The 18545-nt window shown below is 38.5% G+C and overlaps 1 protein-coding gene across 21 annotated transcripts in view; it reads left to right on the forward strand.

Annotated features, from left to right (window-relative positions):
• Nucleotides 1-18545, forward strand: part of EPB41L2 (erythrocyte membrane protein band 4.1 like 2) — a 209511-nt gene that overhangs the window by 115153 nt on the left and 75813 nt on the right. For all 21 annotated transcript variants that reach the window (XM_074333571.2, XM_074333587.2, XM_074333572.2 and 18 more), the window contains exon 4: nucleotides 12437-12541. In XM_074333571.2, the coding sequence (XP_074189672.2) occupies nucleotides 12437-12541 (105 nt within the window). The remainder of the gene's footprint in view (nucleotides 1-12436; nucleotides 12542-18545) is intronic.

The following is an 18545-nucleotide window of genomic DNA, read 5'->3' on the forward strand; positions in this document are numbered from 1 at the left end:
GAAAATATTTCTGTTGGAAAACATTCTGAATTTCAAATAGATGTCACATGTCACCTTGCATTTTAGGGCAGAAATAATAGAGGAGGGCTTTGGGTTGACCATTTGGATATGAACGCGTAGTGCAGAGAGGCACTGCAGAGGAAGTTTCCAGCTTATGAACAGGTTATCTGTACACATCATATGTCAGCAAACGATTTATTTGCAAAGTATGTTTTCCTATAGCAACAATGTACGAATGATCATTAGATTTTTAGGTCAACTGTTAAAGTCTATACATTACGTTTTTGAATTGAGTTCTGCGTACCAAATCTCTTGAGTAGGTGGATAAAGACAGAATTTCTACCGCACTTTCTTAACTCAGGTCAAAAATTTTAAACCTCTTTTCTTATTATTTTCCTGTTCCTTGGTGATTTTCCCCTTTAGATTTTCTTGTTTCAACTTCCACAATGATATTCTGTTACTCTTTTGTAGTATTATAATACCGAAAATGTTCTATGCTTCCGGCCTACTTTTCTGCCTCTAAAATCAAAATTCCTCAGATGTAGCAGGTCTCTCAGCTAAGTAATGAGAGGAACAGCAATTTGAGTGAATGACTTCAATGTGTGAATGATTGATTACCTGTACTGCCTTCTAAGAGAGATTTGAATTTTAAAAGAAACCTGTTCTCTCTAAAGAATCATAACGTGGTAGAATTTCACTAGTGAAGCCAATGGAAGTGAAAAAATTAAGGCAGCTTGTGAGCCAGCTAGAGGGCTGGATTTGTGTCATCTATGGGTCAGGTGAACACACTGCTGGAAAGGTAGTCTTTTGGGGAGGCATGCCTCAGGACCACACTCACCCATAGGCTTCCTAACTTTCCTGCTTTCCAATCCCTATGTTTTTATTTGACAGTTTCTCTCCTTATATAGTTTAATTAATTTATGGTATGTGTGTTTTTAAGTCAGGCAAAGTCTTAAAGAGTCACTCGGCCACCTCCCTCCCCCCATCAAACAAAGACGTTGTTGTCACTTTCTCTTGTTTTACTTTAGTTTGTTACTCATCTACCAGGAATTAAAAATGTCAAGCTCAGTGGAAACACTGTTGCCTCAATATTTAACAATTGAGATATCTCAAAATGAAATGTATTTTTTTCTCAGATTGCTCAGAAGTTGCTTGTCATTGAATTCAAGAATCAGAAATTCAGGTGGTGAGGTATTTAAGGAAATTATTGTTGCTAAGAAACTCCTGAAGACCTCTCTCTTTTTATCAGATTCTCTTTCCCTTTGTTTTACAATCATAATAAAGTAAATACTTTAAGTGATTAAGATTATTCTGCATTACAACTTGACTTCCACTTCAGTCTGTTGTTAAAAAAAAAATACTTTAAAACACTCCTGGCCAGTGGAAGTGAGAATAGCTTCATTGAGCCTGGTTTGTGATAAAATCTGCAGTCCAGTGGCTGTCTTGTGTTTTTCCACCGGGTGATTTCTTTTTCAAAGGTAGTCTCAAGTGTAGTTGTCATTAAAGATTGGCAGATAAATTTTAGGTTACCAGGCTTCATGAACCAGTCATTTTTAAAAGGAGTTTAAGTGAAAACTTCAGCAATTTATGTATTATCCAGCGGGACCTGGCTTAAAGGGCTGAGAGGATGGTGCCCAGCCAGACCGAGAACTGAAAGCTGATGGCCTTGGAGTGTGAGGGCCGGTAGTCTTACTCTGGGTGAGGAGATTTGTTTGCTGACCTTGGTATCAGCCTCACCTCATGATCAGAATTCTTGGTTAAGCTCTTTAAAAATGCAGGCAGGTGCACAGGATTTTTAGGGCCGTGAAGCTACTCTGTGTGGTACTGTAATGGTGGATAATGTCATTACACATTTATTTGTCCAAACCCACAGAATGTACAGCACCCCAAGTGAGCCCTCATATCAACTGTGGATTTGGGGTAATTATGATGTGCCCGTGTAGTTTCATCGGTTGTAAAACATGTACCTCTGGGATAATGGGGGCAGCTATGCCTGTGTGGGACAGAGGGTATATGGAAATCTCTACTTTCTGCTCAGTTTTTCTGTGACCCAGAAACTACTCTAAGAAATAAAGTCTGATACACAATTTTTAAAACAATACAGATGCGCAGGTGCCACGTTTGAACATGCTCATTTAGTGGGTCTGATGCTAGGCTCAGGCATCTCTGCAGCCAGAATGAAGAATCGCTTTGAACGGCTGTAACATTCTCTCTTTCAGGGCGCTCCCTGGCAGGCACCTGCTCCCCAGATACAAGGTGAATTCGTCAGTCAGCTCCTCGTGGAAATATTAACATGACTGGTGGGGAATTTTCCCTCAGTGATAGGAAAGGGAGCAGAGACCCTACATTAGGACCGCAGGAGGTCTTACTAAGTGTTTGTTTGGATTCTCTCACTTGACAGCGATTTCCTAACTTTAATTAGTGGCTGAATTTGTCTGGTTGTGATTTGCTTTGAGCAATGCCCAGCATATAGTAAGGGCTTGATAAGTGTTAGCTACAATTATTATTATCAGTATATTTTAAAATCCCAATTACAATTTTCTAAGGATTTTGTCACTCTTGAATTTTTGATGAAAATACTCAAGTGGATAAGTTCTCAATATTCTTATATTTTTATCAGTAACTTAGTGACTTGGAGGGCCCATAATGTAAACACATACCATTTACATATTCACGATGCCTTTGTAATTTAAAGAAGTGCTTAGACTCAAAAATTATACGTTAATACTTTTATAAGTAAGAAAAAACCCACAAGATTTAAAAACACTGCCCTTTTCTTTTGAAATTTTAAATAAACCAATCCCTAGTGTCAAAGGACTTACCCTCTTGTTGGAGAGGCATTGGTCATAACCAGTTGGGTTAAAAAAAAGAAGGAAAGTCAAAGATAAATTTATTTGCATTACCACTAAAATAAATTCTAGGAGTAGAACTATAATTGGATTTTGCATATGAGAAACTGCAGGCTATTTGGTTAGAGCAGATGATGACCTAGGTGATTCTTGCTCATAATACCATTCCATTAAACTTTTATTACCAAAGGAAGGTGTTTAAAGGACCACACTTTAAATAAATAAATAAATAAATAAATAAATAAATAAATAAATAAATAAAATAAAGGACCAGACTTGATGAACAGCTGAGCAGCTGACGCTTACTAGAACAAATAGGGGTGTTTATTATATTATTCTTTATCATTTAGTTAACCCAAAGAATAAGTGTAATTCCTTGTATAAAATTTGTAATTCCTTGTATAAAATGTGGTTTGCTTAAGAAGCTTCAAGATCCATCCGTCTAGGAGTTTTGTGAGGTTTCCTGCAACTCCATTCCAGAGCTTGGCTTTGGAGTTACCCTGAAGCCCAGAATGTGGGTGCAAAGGGTGGGAATTGGCTCTTGGAATAGCCCCCTGCAGGCCTGTTCTGCAGTGTGGAGATAGAAGCCAAGAGGGTGCCCTCACATCAGTTAGCTGATCTTGTGTCCTGCACACTGACGAGAATCTCTGGCTTGTGGGAAATAAAAACTACAGCCACCTTAGAAATACAGGGTGTGATTATGGAGGAAAGATTAAGAGTTTCATGTTTTATCTTTTAAAACTAAAAATTGGCACTTGTTTGCTTTGGAAAAAAAAAGATTATGTCTCATAGGCTTAAATTTGTATTGACATTGTGTTTGTGAATAATATTAGTAGCAGGATTTCTATTGTTTTTGTCATTTTCCACGTAGTGTAAAGATGAAACATCTTTTAACATCTTGTTTGTGATCTAAACTTACCTGGTTGCTTAGGAGATGAATTGTGTGTTCAGTTAAGAATTCGGAAACATTTCAAAACCCAGCAGACTGGGGTGGAAAAACATTCCATTTCAATACTGCATTTAGATTTGGAAGCATTGTGCTCATGAAATAGGATCTTGCTTACAATGTATAAGAATGGCAATCTGCCGTGTCCTTGAGGAGTTCATTAAGGTATGTATATGGTTTTATTAAAGGAGAGTCTATACTTTTCTAGTGACTTTAGGGTTTCCTTTAAAATTATTGCAGATACAGTTACTGGAGGGTATTCTGCAGTCTGTTCTGGCTTAGTGTTTGATTTTGTTTTAGTAGCAGCCTTTTAATTTTTTATTTCTAGCACCAAAAGCTGTATTGAATAGTATTTTATGTCATTCATATCAACACTGCGAAATTTCCCCAATGTTCCATCACAATCCCCTGAATCCTGTGTAGTGGAAAAGAAATAGAGATTCTGTAATGAGCTATTGTTGTGCGAGCTGGCCTGCAGGGTCTCAGCTCCTGCTTCCCACATAAGAACACAGGATATAGTGAGGCCAAAAAGGAATACCCACGGATCCATAGATAGGGGAGTCATACCACTATAGTTTCACTGGAGGCTGGAGCCACACGACCTGCAACCTGCTGTCCGCTTTCCTGCCTACCAACCAACCGACTCCCCAACCAGCGCAGCCGTGGCAGTTATATCAGTGGCTAATTGGCTAACTGGTAACAGCTGACAGCCAACTAGCCACAGCTGATGGCCATCTAGTACCCAAGCCAGCACATTTCCACATGAGGCCGAGACCTGGAAACTGCTCTCTGGGGCGCTTTCCCCACAGCTATGAAAAGTTTTTTCTTTTTCTCCCTTTCCTTTTGTAGCCCCTAGTCTTGAAGGAATACTACACAAGAAAAATTTCTTTTTGTCGTTCTTTATAGTGATTAAAAAACCTGTATGCCTTCATAAGTTTAATAATGCATGTTTGTCTCTTTCCTTATCTGTTAACATCTATCTATGGATATACATAAATACAGTTTTTCTGATCACTAATGAAAAGCATGTTTGAAAATTTTTTCAACTAATAAAAATCATGTGTGTATACATATGTGTGTACATGTACACATTTATTTTTACGTATATCTATCTACATGTTTATATTTATGTATTTTAGATATAATATATACATACACACATATCTCTCTTTTTTGAGTAACTTGAAAAACTTTTTCAAACTTAATTCATATTAATGATCAGGGAAACTTTACTTACAATGTTCCTTTACTACAAATGACTCATTTTCTTCTGGAATTAAATTTTTAACACATCCACAAAATCATCACATGTGGTTTCTTCCTTTTTGTTGGAATTTGAATGAACTTTGGGACACAGGTGTGTTGACAGCTCACGCAGATTGCTGGGAAAAGAATGATCTGATAAACCGTGGCCTTAGACTATTTGAGACACTCTCTTTCCCCTTCTGTAGGGTTTCTTTGATTTTCTCCACCCTCCGCGACAATGTATCAGTTGTGTTTGCTCTGTACATACCTTTCTTTCCTTGGCCTTTTATATTTGCATAGTGTAGTTTAGAGCTAGTGCAAAATACATAGCTTGAGGGCTGTAATGTACGGATTGCATTGTGCACTTCCCAGCACTGTCTCCTCGCCGCACAATAACTGCTGTGTGGAGGGGCCTACACGCTCACAGTGACGGGGTTTTATAAAACGCCAGTGGTGTGTGGCGTCCACTGCAATCTGCCGGCTAAGCAGTTGCACAAATTCCTCCCAGTTGAGAGGTCTCCAGAAATGTCGTGTTTTGGCCTCAATAATGAATGCCACAAATAACAGCACAGGCACGGGGGACTTCGCTCAGCGTCTCAGATTCCAGCCTGCCCATTCTTCAGCTGGGTCTGCTGTAGATTGCTATGCTGTTTTTTAAATAAAGTTCTCAAAAGCTAGTCTTTCAGTCCTTGAATAATATATTTTAAACCCATCTAAACTCTCGTTTTGTCTCTTTCCTTTGGGTACCTCTAATGTATTATGCAGTCTTTTGAAGAAAAAACAATCTGATACCTGGAAAGTAGACCAAAGTATTTTTTCTTTTTCTTTTTAAGTTTTCAACCCATTGATTTATTGCTGGTCAGTGATGGAAGTGGGGTTAGGGAGAGGAAAAATAGATTGTAAAGCTTTTTTGGCATTTAATATAGAAAGTAAGATTTCTTTTTGAAGTGTACTTGGCAAAGTTTTGTTAAGTTCTATGGTTTTTGATTGTTCAACTTGGTGCTACATTATTAGAATAGAGATTGACACAGTTTGTCCTCTGTGAAGATTCTAGTGTAAGAAGGGGATACAAAGTGAAAGCATGCTTCGGACAGCAAGAGGAAATAACAGTGAAACTGATGTCTTAGTGAAAAAATATGGAGACACTGAAAAACTCCATTGTCCCCTTCTGCATAAAGGAGGGACATGGCCTGCACGCAAGAGAAAGAGGCAGATAGACTTTTCTGCTTTGGGCATTCCTCTGCTTCCCAAGAAATATTTGGAAATGCTCTGAATTACTAAGGAAGAGTTTAAGGGCAATGTAGAATTGTGATAATAATATGTAGGTATGGGGAGTTTCTTTTCCCAGAATTTAGTTGGCAGTGTGTTTGGTTTAGTTCCTTGAATACCTATGGGTCGGTAGTCCATGAACTAGATCCAGCAGATTGCATAAGACTGCGAGCCAGAAGACCCGAATTCTAGGCTCAACTCTGCCAACTTTTTGGCTGGCTTTACGGCACCGAGCTTTTCCATCCAACAGATATCTTAGCCTACCTGTGAGCTAGTTACTCAGTGAGGTGCTGCTGTAGGAGACACACTTTTGCTTAAAGAACTCAGGCTCCAAAAGTAACAAATCTCAAAAGGAGTAGAATGTAAGATTGTCAGTACCATTGATATGAAATAAAAAGCTTGAAGGACAAAGGTGAATATCTGGAAATTGGAATAGGCTACACTGGGAAGAAGGCTTTGGAGATTTGTCCAGTGATAAGGTTTCAGCAGTTGGAAACAAATCAAGGTACAAAAGAAATTTGGAGTATTTCTTGGCAAGTCAGTAGTCCTCTTTATCTGGGTCAGTACCCCCAAATTGCTATTACCGCTAGGAACAGCTACATGTACTGGTATCCTCGGTGCACATTTTAAAGCAAAATATCTGTATTCGGGTTGGTTAACACATGTGTATTTGTAGTTCTTTCATGCAATAGAACTTAAGTCGTTGTTTATAAAAAAACATAACAGTGATAACAGAAAATTGCCTCCCTGGGTTGAAATGTAGAGTACTAATGTTTATGGATCTCACAAGTAAGAATTCAATTCTTTAAAAGAAATTCAGGAGATCAGACTGAAAAATTAGATTGGTTAAACTCTCTGTAACCTCAGTTTCCTTATTTGAGGAATGAGATTGGATGAAGTAACTGTGAAAGCTCTTTAATTGTATTTAAAATCAATTATTACTTTTAGAGCAGCTCAGAAAGTTCTGTGATTTCAGCTGCTTTTTAATGAATCCATGTAATGTGCCATTTTATTCAGCGCTTTAAATACACTTCATTTAATTCTTTTATCAACATTATGTGGTGAGTATTTTTATTTTAAAGAGAAGAAACCGAAGCATAGCAAAGTTAAGTAACTCGCCTGAGGTTACACAGCTGTTGGGGGCCTTCTGGGATTCTGCTGCAGTACCTCTTCCCATATTGTTGAAATCAGTGATTCTCATGGAAAGTGCTGCAGAGGAGAACCTGGGAGTGGGGAAGGAACAGTTTCAACTTGCATGCCCTCCCCCATTTTTATGTACTACCACTACATTTGTGTCTTGGTTCCTTTCCCCCAAATGATGAGAATTACCACTTACTTACCCAGTGTGTTGTGAACAGTGTGAACGCAAAAAAGAAGTTGTAAGCCTCTGAGTCATATTGTCAGAGCATATGCAGGCAAGTTTGATTGCAGATTAGGACTTACAAAATGTACCAACTTGGAACGTTTAATATGTAGCATTTAATATGTGTCTCCTGATAATCTGTTATATTTTCTTTATGAGATAAGAATATGCCCTTATGCTTAGCTTGGCTTTGTCCATTACCTTCCAAGTGCAGATCAGTTTTGGTTTTTTATGAGTAACTTCTTCTGGGTTTTCTATTATAATTTTCTTTCCTAGCTCATGTTTCTTTCTCTCTTGTCTTGATGGCTTTGTTCTATCTATTTATTTTGTTGAAAAGAAAATTGCCTATTTCTTTGGACTTGCTTAATTTGTACTTCCTTCTGGGTCCTGTAGCAAATCGTTTTCAGAAAAAAAGCCCTTTCATTATTTTTAAATGCATGTCAAAACCTTTTGAATGTTAATGAGTATAAATAATCAATTAATGGAATAAAGTGTTTGTAGATTAATGGGTTTTATTTTATCTGGCTAGAGAATCATTGAGATTCCTTAATTTGAGAGTTTTAGCATTTATCGGCCATTATGTCTTAATATTGACTTTCCCTTAGTCTCTCTGTTGTCATCTAGAATTCTAAATAGACATATGGCAACCTCCTTAATTCCATCTTACATGTCTTGGAAGTTCTTTCATATTTTCCATCTGTTTGTGTTTCTGTGCATTCTGGGTAGTTTTTTCAGATCCGTCTTCCATTCCCTGGTTTTCTCTTTAGCTGTGTCAAATTCTGTCCATTTGGATTAAAATTTAATTATTACAGTTTTTATTTCTGTATGTCGTGTTTCTTTTTAGAATCTGCTTTTTGATAGTTACTTTTCCATTGATGATATTTTTAAATATTCACTTATTTTTTAGACATATAAAACATACTTGTTTTGTGTTTTCTGCTTGATAATTTCCATTATCCATAGTCTGAAGATCTGATTCTGATACTGTGTCTAACTCTCAATAACAACAACTGGTTTTCTTGTGCGTTTGATTTTTGATTATATTTGTTGGGATTTTACCTATGGAAATTATTTGCTTCTGCCGGACAGCTGGGCACATTCAATCCTGTACCAGTTTAAACTGATGTTTTTTTTTTTTTGTACTTTTGAATCAAAAAGATAATGTTAATGCCAGCCCCCAAATCTGCACGAAGGCCAGATCATGGTAATTCTTCTCTACTTCATTTCTTGAGCTATGAGCGTTTGAACAATAATTCTGCTGTGGAATAATTTGGTGTTTTGTGTTAAAAAGTTAGTGGGGTTTTAGCCAAATAATTTTGAGAAACATTAGGTTGTATGACAGGAAACAAGTTGTTTTTTATCATAGAACTTCTTAGGGTATCTTGTGCAAATAGGAGTTTTGATGCTTAGTAGTTAGTTATGTACAGTAAGCAGAATTTTTTGGTCCCACTCTATTCCCCTGTTTGGGAATATGGGTATGTGTATATATGGAGCATCTCATGGGGCCAGTGCAACATAGTTTGACAAGTACAAGCCTGTTCCTGGTCCTCCTGGCTTTTGCTTATTGTCTCCTCATTGTCCTTCATTTGCACCACTCTGCTCTATGACTGTGTGTGTGTGTGTCTATACGTAAGTATGTGTCTGTCTGCTTTGTATTTAAACGCTATGAGGGAAGATGTGATTGTATCTGCCAACCTTACCCCTAGGGTAAGATGTTGTCTTTGGGTAGAGCTCTTGTATCAGGCTATCTCATCGGCCAATTGTCTTTGGGTCTGTTGGACCAGGTACCTAGTTACGGCCAGAATGGTAGAGTAAGAGGATTTTTTTGATGTGGGAAGGTGCTTCCTTTTATTTTCTGTCATGGCCAGTTGAATGTAAAGTTCTCCTGAGACCATATATATCTATTTTATTGTTGCTTCCCCAGTGTCTTACCATAGGAACTGATACGTGTTAGATGCTGGATCAGGATGTATTGAGCCTTTTGACCTGGTAAGCCCTCGTGGTCATCGGAGAGTGAGACAGTACATCTGTCAGTCGTATTGCATGGTTTGTCCGTTATGGATGGGTTACCTTTTTCATCTTATATTCTCCAGTATCTTTTGAGTAGAAACTATCTCTGTCAGACTCTATAAACATCCAAAGTAAAAAGTAAGTTTTTTTGAACATGCTGTTTTTCTGCAGTAAAAAAAATCATTTCCTCCTTTAAGACTAATTTCAGATGTCACAGACTTGGTGAAGCTATGATTTTTCTTCGATACAGTTACTCATTCCATCTTGTTGTTCCATAGCACTTTGTACATGCATCTTTCAGCTTATGCCTCATAGTATTATTGCATCCTTGTCTTTCCAGCCAGACTTTGACTTCATTGAGGGTGGAGATGCTGAATGGAAGCTTAAGTAATATGTGTGTTTAGTTAAGATCTTATCAAACATTTAAAGTATCTATTTCCTGAAGAGGGAAGGAGAGAATAGCAGAGAAGCAATCTGAGCATCTAGAAGATACTTTTGGTGCTTTTTTTAGATGTGGGCTAGTGAAAAAAAAGTTGGGAATGGAATCCGGCTACAGTTAAGTATGGCACTTGGTTTGGCACATGGACATACACTTTTGGTTCATTTGACACCCCCCCCCCCCCCCCCCCCCCCCCGTGAGTGCTTACAGATAGTAAAGTGCTTACAATGTGCTGGATGAGGGAGGAACTGGGTCTGACCCCAGCCCCGCGCTCGTGCCCCGCGATGCCGCCCAGCAGACCAACAGCAGATTGTGGTGCTGGGCTTCCGGGATGGTTTCCTTGTAATCTCGTAGCGCAATATTGTCCGTGAGAGCATGTTTCTGTTTTTGAAATGGAAACCAGTGAGAAAGTATGATTTATTAGTAAAAGTTGACTTTATGCCAATATTGGATGTGTTTTCTCTTTCAACTGGGGTATATATTTATCAGTTGTCTTAAATACCTTTTTTACCCTAATATCCAATAGCGTTATAACCAAATAAAATAGTATGAATCTCCTTTTGACTGTCTCATTTCTTCGTGATGTCTGCAGCTACTGAGTTTCAGTAGTTAATTTCAAATTAGTTGTCATTTATAGCCAGAGGTTTCAGAGACATAAGTTTGAAACGTTGATAAAGACCAACTTTTTATATATGCATCCATTGAGTTTTTAGTGTCTTTCTAGATAAGATAAACCTGCTTCATAGTAGATAAAATATCCTCTATGACTGATTTATACCTCATTATAAATGGATAGTGGGTGAGGGCTAAGTAGATAGATGTGGCAGGAGCTATAATAGTTTCCTCCCTTTGTTATCTCAGAGAGGAAAGTTCCTTATTACAAAGCAGGTACTGAAATTAGAGCTATGGTCAGTCATTATGAGCCGGAGTGGGTTCAGTGTCAACCTCGTTTAAAGTAAGTATGTTACATAGTTTTTTCAGTTGATTCACTTACCTTAAGTGTACTTAGTAATTTAATTTTCTGGATCTGTAGTGATGTGGGTAGCACGTAGCTTATTAGGTTGAAATAATGTAATTTGTGTAGCTTTCTTTCTCTTCCCTTTACTATTTGACGTAATTCCATTTTTTAAAAAACAAATATTACTATAAAACGTTTAATAAAAGTTCCAGATTCTCCTTTGCAAGTCTTTCAGGCATGAATTTCTTACTTTTGCTCCCACAAAGAGGGAGAAAGCATTAGAGGAGAGAAACAACCCCTTGAATTGAGTTTCTGTGAAGACTTATCTTTTGAAATGTCTCTTCATGGTTGTACATATTTGGAAGTAAAATGTCTTTTATGTCTATTCAGTTTTTAAAGATGTGTACAAGATGGGAAACATTAATTTTTACACGCTGGATGAACTAGCAAGTATACATTTTGATAATGTGAGGACATTCATCTTGAGGATGAAAACGTCTGATGGCTTGTTCATTTTTCACTTGCAGCCCAGTGGTTGCTTATATCAGTGCAGGGGAAAGGAGGCATATGTGTGACCTGACCTTACAATGGGGTCTTTCTAAGGGTGTGCGTCTTCATTAGAGATGAGCTACTACGTTATGTTTTGCTATTGATTAGACAATGAGCTTTTCTTCCATGACTGTCAAAGGCTTTCACATCTCTGTTGATAGCAGCTTCTTAAATTAAAAAACAAAACACAACAAACTAAGGCAAAAATATGTTAAATCCTTAGAGGCAGCCGATTTATTGTCCCAGTTCCATTACCTTGTTGTTGTTTTTTTTAATTTGTTCTGAAGAGTGAATGCCATTTCATTCTCGAGAAGTGTAGCTTGTATTGAAAACTGTTTTTGTATTCTACAAATATCACAGAACAAAAATCAAACCTAAGTGCTGATGAAATAAATTGTGTTAGGATACATAGAAGAATACGCTAAATGATTTTCCTGGAGGAGTACACCTTCTAGACATGACATGAGCCACCTTGAGGAGTTGAGGGAGGCACTTTGGACGTATTTTTGTATTGTTTTAAAAATAAATGAACTCCTAGTATTTTACTTTTTAGTCCTTTTTATATTTGCATAGAGCATCAGTAAAACATAGAGCATCTGTCTGATCATGCACTCGTTGTATGCCTCGTGTGGGTGGGGGAATCTAAAGTAAAAAGTTATTAATTAACTTCTGTATCATTAAAAAGATTCAAAAAATATTTTATATCAATTTAAGCTAAATAATGTACTCTGATAGGATGCTCTTTATTTACAGTTCATGGAATCTCTTAAGTGCTTGAAAAGTAAAGATGATATTGCTTTTCCCTCAGAAACGTGCTAAGGGACAAGTATTATTTGACAAAGTATGTGAACATCTGAACCTCTTGGAGAAGGACTACTTTGGACTTTTGTTTCAGGAAAGCCCTGAGCAGAAGGTAAGTGAAGTTATTTCAATTTATGTCTTCTTAGAAAAATGCTGTATATTTTTCTTAATTAGTGCAAAATTCAGCTTTAAAATAACTTTTTACATTTTTATTATGACATTCTTATATTCATTGTATAAATTTGGTAAATATTGAAAGCTTATGTAGAGAGAATCATTTATAACTTTTTGCTGTTGTGTGCGTGTTTGCTTTTCCACATCATAAAAGGACAGAATGAAATGTCTTATCCTATGTTAATTAATAGAGACTGAAATAACTGATTTAAAAAAACTTAAGTTGAATTTTTAGCTCTTGAATTCACCTCTATGCTAGGTGTTAAGCATGCCTGAAAAGCAGGGAAGGAAGCGTTTGGAAGGAATGTCAAGGATACCCATGTGTACTTGTCTGGAGGTTCAGGAGAATGTTTGCCTCGCTAAATAGACTGTGGTGGCCGTGTCGGGTGAAGGTGTTCCTTGCCCTGTTGGGTTATTGGGAACAAAAAGGGAATTGTGGCCCAGCCACACTCAGGTGGTAGGTTTGACCAGCCAGCACCCTGTGGAGATCTACCTGCCATAAGGAATGTGTTGAGATTGTTTCTGCTTCAGGAATTTCTCAAGACACTAAGTAGGAGCAGCGTCAGAGTGCTATAATGCTTGATGCTTATTTGAGGGAATTTCAGGGTTTTTCACTTTCATAGGTAAAGTAAAGAGAAATATTAACCACTTCTGGCAATGAACCAGACTTACCTGTAGCATTCTGTCTTAGTCACTTTGGGCTTGTCTAACAAAGTACTGGACACTGAGGGCTTATAAAGAACAGGCATGTGTTTCTCATAGCTCGGGAGGCTGGGATGTCCAAGATCAAGGTGCCAGCAGATTCGGTGCATGGTGAGAGGACACTTCCTGATTCACAGACAGTGTCTTCTCACTGTGTCCTCACCCGGTGGGTGGGGCAAGAAGCTCTCTGAAGCCTCTTTTATAAGGGCACTAATCCCATTCATGAGGGTTCCACCCTTATGACCTAATCAACCCCCAAAGCCCCACCTCCAAATGCTCTCACATTGGGACTAGGTTTCAGCATATGAATTGAGGGTGGAGGGATACTTCTAGCACTTTCCTTATTGTCAAGAAAGGACTTTGTTCCTCTTCTATGCCACTTTTCCAGGCTTAGCACTTGAGTCTGGTGGAGAAGCCACTGAGTAAAGAAGAGTGCAGGTTTGGTTCAGGGTTGCACCCTAAAGTGAAGCCCTTTAAAATCTGTTAGATTGTGGTTGTGGACAGACTCACTGTGAGCCTTCTGTCTGAGGCTGCACAGAGCACTTGGTCACAGTGAAAGGAGTTACTTTCCATTATCCAAGATTCACATCCCAGAACAGAACAGTCAGTATATGAACATAGGCTGTGAATTTTGTTATTAGCCCACATGCCATCATTGTTTGTATTTATGTGTCCTGGTAATGAAATCAGGGTACTAAGGGCAATAATTATATGTGAACTAAATTTTCTCAACTTGCTTAGTTTTCAATCCTTGATACTTAATTTGTGTTTTTTTAATTCCACATTTAAACTAAAGACAATTAAGTGCATGCCTGTCTGCTGAATAGTGTGTGAGTATTCTTATTAGGATCCTATTTAGAATATTTTTCTCAGAAGTAATAACATATTAGACATTCAACTAAATAAACTGGGCACTCTTTTTAGACTTTAATTATAAGGTGGTCTTGATAATATTTCCAGTCAGGCACCTTTCTATTAGCCCTCAAAGCGGCAAAAGAGAAAGTGATGGGAATTTGGTTGTTATCCACTTTTTCTGAGATTACCTATTGGTAGAGCTGTAGGAGCATTTACTCTTTATACAAAAGGGAGACCATCCAGTATGTTATAAAATATGTAGAATAACATGTTCTGTTAGCAGAAAGAGGATATATGCCACATTAAGATATCTGGTCTTTCTGGAACATTAGATTTACACAAGGGAGAGTGGTATTTAGATGGTAGGATTCACTAGTTTTGATTGATGACTCCCAGTATATGAGCCTAATCCATATCTTTCACCTGAAGCTCAGACTCATATACTTCACTTGACTATTGGACACAACACTGTTGTTTAAAAGCAAACCGGTCATCTTCCCCATAAGCTTTGTCTGTCCCCTGAAGAGTGGGTATAGATTCCTTCCAATTCTTGTATCTCCTTTCATTGTTTATCAGCTAAGAATGTCTGCCTTTTCCACCTGCTAACATCCCTCTTCTGTTTCTCTCTGACCACAGTTCTTGCTTCCATTTAGGCTCCTGTCATCTCTTGCTTTGACTGTTTTATTAGCCCCCTAACTGGACAAAGTGCTAAGTCCCCGGCCCTGTGATCATTCTTCACACGGCTGCTAGATTGAGCTTTCAAGATGCGTATCCGATTTTGGCATTTCCTGGATTAAAACCGTTTAGTGGATACAATCTACCCTTCTTAGTGCAGTTTACGAGACTCTTTGTCACAAGACTTCAGTCTATTTATTTAGCTTCATTTCTCAGTAACCTCTCACATACAGTCCATATTTAATCCACACCAATTTCCCTCCTAAAAGGAGCCTTGCTGGTCCGTAAAAGATCTGCTTCAACATACTATTCTTTACATTTGGAATGTCCTTCCCATTTTTGTGTCTGAATGCCTACTTTTCCTTAAGCTCCAGCTACCGTATCCTACTCTATGAGATTTCTTTGATCACTCACCAGCAACCCTCCTGCCCCAACTCAAGCAGAGTTGACAGTTCCTTCCATCTAGACATTTAGTACAAACCTTTTTTGTATGTCAGTCTTTTTCCCATTAATCTCAGAATTCCTTGACAGTAGAGAGTGTACTTTTTTTTTCTGTGAAGCCTCAGTAGAGCTAGCCAATAATAGATATTTATTAAAAATTACCTGTGTGCCATTTCACAACCATTAGGACGGCCACTATAAAAATCAAAACAAAACAAAACAGTAAGTAACAAGTGTTGATAAGGATGTGAAGAAACCAGAACCGTTGTGCAGAGGTGATGAGAGTGTAGTACAGTAGAGATGTCGCTGGGGCCTCTCAGGGATGTCTAAGAGGGGACTCAACCTGGAGCACCGGTGACTGGGTTCTCGTCTCTGTGCAAGAAAGAACTCAAGAGCGAGACACACGCAGGGAAGCGAAAGTGATTTATTGAAAATGAAAGTGCACACTTGAGAGGAAAGTGCAGATGCACTCAGAGAATGAGTTGCCCCAAGGAAGTTGCAATCAGGGGTTTTTATCCCTCCAGGGGCGAGAATTGATGATGTCCCATTGACATGGTTCATTCATCTCCTCCCACTGGGTGGGTCCCTTCGTTTCCAGCTTTTGCTTCCATATTTGGTTCCTTTGGAACTGTCATGGTGTCATGTGTGATGGGAGTCATCATAACCACAATATAAATGAGATTATAATGATATTCTAATTTAGCTCAAGGTGAGGTCCCTGTCATAGGGATCAGCCTAGCTGGATGAAACTCGTTCTTGTTTTTCTCCAGCTTCAGGTACTGTATATAGTCACTTGTTAATTGTATAACCAGTGAGGCACTTCACCTTGGAGGTGGCTGTCAATTTCCTAGGCTACATATCCTGCCTCACATCTGTTATGGAAAACAGTAGAGAGGTTACTCAAAAAATTAAAAATGGAATTACCATATGATCCAGCAATCCCACTTCTGGTATATATTCAAAAGACTTGAAAGCAGGATCTCGGAAAGATAGATGCACACCCATGTTCACTGCAGCATTACTCACAATGGCCAAGAGGTGGAAGGAACCCAAATGTCCATTGATGGCTGAATTGGATAGAGAAAATGTAAATAGAATATTACGGAGCCTTAAAAAAGGGAATCCTATCACATGCGATAATATGGATAAACCTAGAGGACATCATATTAAGTGAAATAAGCCAGTCACAAAAAGACAAGTGTTGTATAATTCTACTTATAGGAGGCATCCATAGTCAAACTCATGGAAACAAAGAATGGTGGTTTCTAGGGACTGAGGGCAGGGAGATGTGAATATAGATTTTCCGTTTTGCAAGATGAATAAAATTCCATATCTGTTGCATAGCAATGTGAATATCGTTCACTGAAGTACACTGAAAAATGGTTAAGATAGTAAATTGTATGTGGTTTATTTTTTACCACAATTTACAAAAATGCTACCCATGTGCAAGCCAGTGTACTCTACTGTGTATCTAGCAGTAAACAATTAAGACATAGACCCTGCCTTCATGGATGTCACCACTTATGTTTTGTTGAGGAGACAAAAGTAAAAAAATCACACAGTTACTAAATTTTGATTGCTGCTCTGCAGGAAAGATTTAGGGTACTGACAGGGAAGACTTCTTGGGAGAGAAGCTGCTTAAGCAGAGACCTAAAGTGTGAGTGGACTTTGGCTGGGCGAAGGGGCATGGGAAGCACATGTATAGGACCTTGAGACAAAAACTAGCTGTTGGAAAATTGGAGAGAAGTCTGCTGTGGCTTGTGGGGGGATGATGAAATGAGGCTGGGGGACAGGTGTTGATAGGGGTCAGATCATGCAGAGCCTTCTACACTATGTATTAAGGCTTGGGAGATTTCCTTTTTCCGAAGAAAAATGGTAAGTTGTTGATGGGCTGAAGCAGTGATGTGAGACAACCAGTTTTGCCATTTAAAAGGTCACTTTGGCTGTTAGAGGGACTCGGGTAAGAAGGAACTTGAGCAGGACTGCTCACCCAAAGCACAAAAGTGGCCTCAGTTGAGATTGTGGTAGTGAAAGTAGACAAGTAAATGGTTTAAGAGAGACTTAGGAAGGAAGTAGAAGGAATCTGATGATTGATTGGATGTGAGAGATGACAACCACCAAGAATCAGGCCTGAATTTCTGGATGGATGGAGGTGCCATTCAGTGAGAAGAGGGAGGACTCAACTGGGGGGTGCCAGGGTGTATCATCATGAGTGTAGTTTCAGACTTGTTAAGTTTTAGATCAGATAACAACTTTCAGAAGAACAAGTAAATCACTAAATTTAATTTTGGATATTGTTTAAAGAATGGTAGATGGCATGGAACAAATACTCCAGGTGGAATCTATCTCAACAATACAGAGTGCAATAGGGTGGTTTTATTTCCTGATGAGAATATCATATTTATATTGGGGCTTGTAGTTAGGCATACAGTAGTACCTCGGTTTTCGAACGTCTCTGTTGACGAACATTTTGGTTTATGAATGCCATAAACCCGGAAGTAAATGCTTCGGTTTTTGAACACACCTTGGAAGTTGAACATGTCACGCGTCTTCTGCAAGATCCTGAGGCCTAGCTGTCGGCTGTTTTCAAAGGTTTCAGAACTGAAACAGTCTTCCGGAACGGATTATGTTCGAAAACCGAGGTACCACTGTACTCATTTATAACTTAATTTTTTTAAAAGTCCTATCTTTATTTTATTCATATGTTTTATTCACAATCAATTACAGGAGAGAAGGGAACACCATTTCTCAAAAATATCTAATAATTCTGTAAGAAAGAATAGATAACGAATGTATAAAAATACGAAATAGAACCATGAAACGATTTAAGTTGACTGGAAGGGACGAGCACTTTGTCATGGCTGATCTTGGAGGGTAGTTTTGGTGGCACTGAAGGATCATTGTAGCATCGCTTTGATTACAGGTGCACAGAACCTTCAGACTGGATTTCTTTGTTTTCGGTCTTGATTTCTGTTGATTACCTGAAAACTTCTTATCAAAAGGTAGTATCTGGGAATATCCTAGATCCTAGATTCCGTTGGAGGGGCAGCAACTCCAGAGGCACCAGAGACATAGAGGGAAAGTCTGAGTTGTGTGGCCTCAGGGCGAGGGCTGGAGGGACAGCCACCATTATCCCTGTGTGGAGTCTGCCTCACATGTAACCTTCAGGAGGGCGCCATCTTTCCTGTGTTGAAACCACCCCCATAACTTAGTTCTTTTAAAAAAAAGTCTGAGGTGGCTTTTACCATGAAAATATTTCAGAATGAGAT

The sequence above is a fragment of the Rhinolophus sinicus genome, chromosome 2 (genome assembly GCF_057876585.1).
Source record: "Rhinolophus sinicus isolate RSI-liver-muscle chromosome 2, RSI-T2T, whole genome shotgun sequence".
NCBI lineage: Eukaryota > Metazoa > Chordata > Mammalia > Chiroptera > Rhinolophidae > Rhinolophus > Rhinolophus sinicus.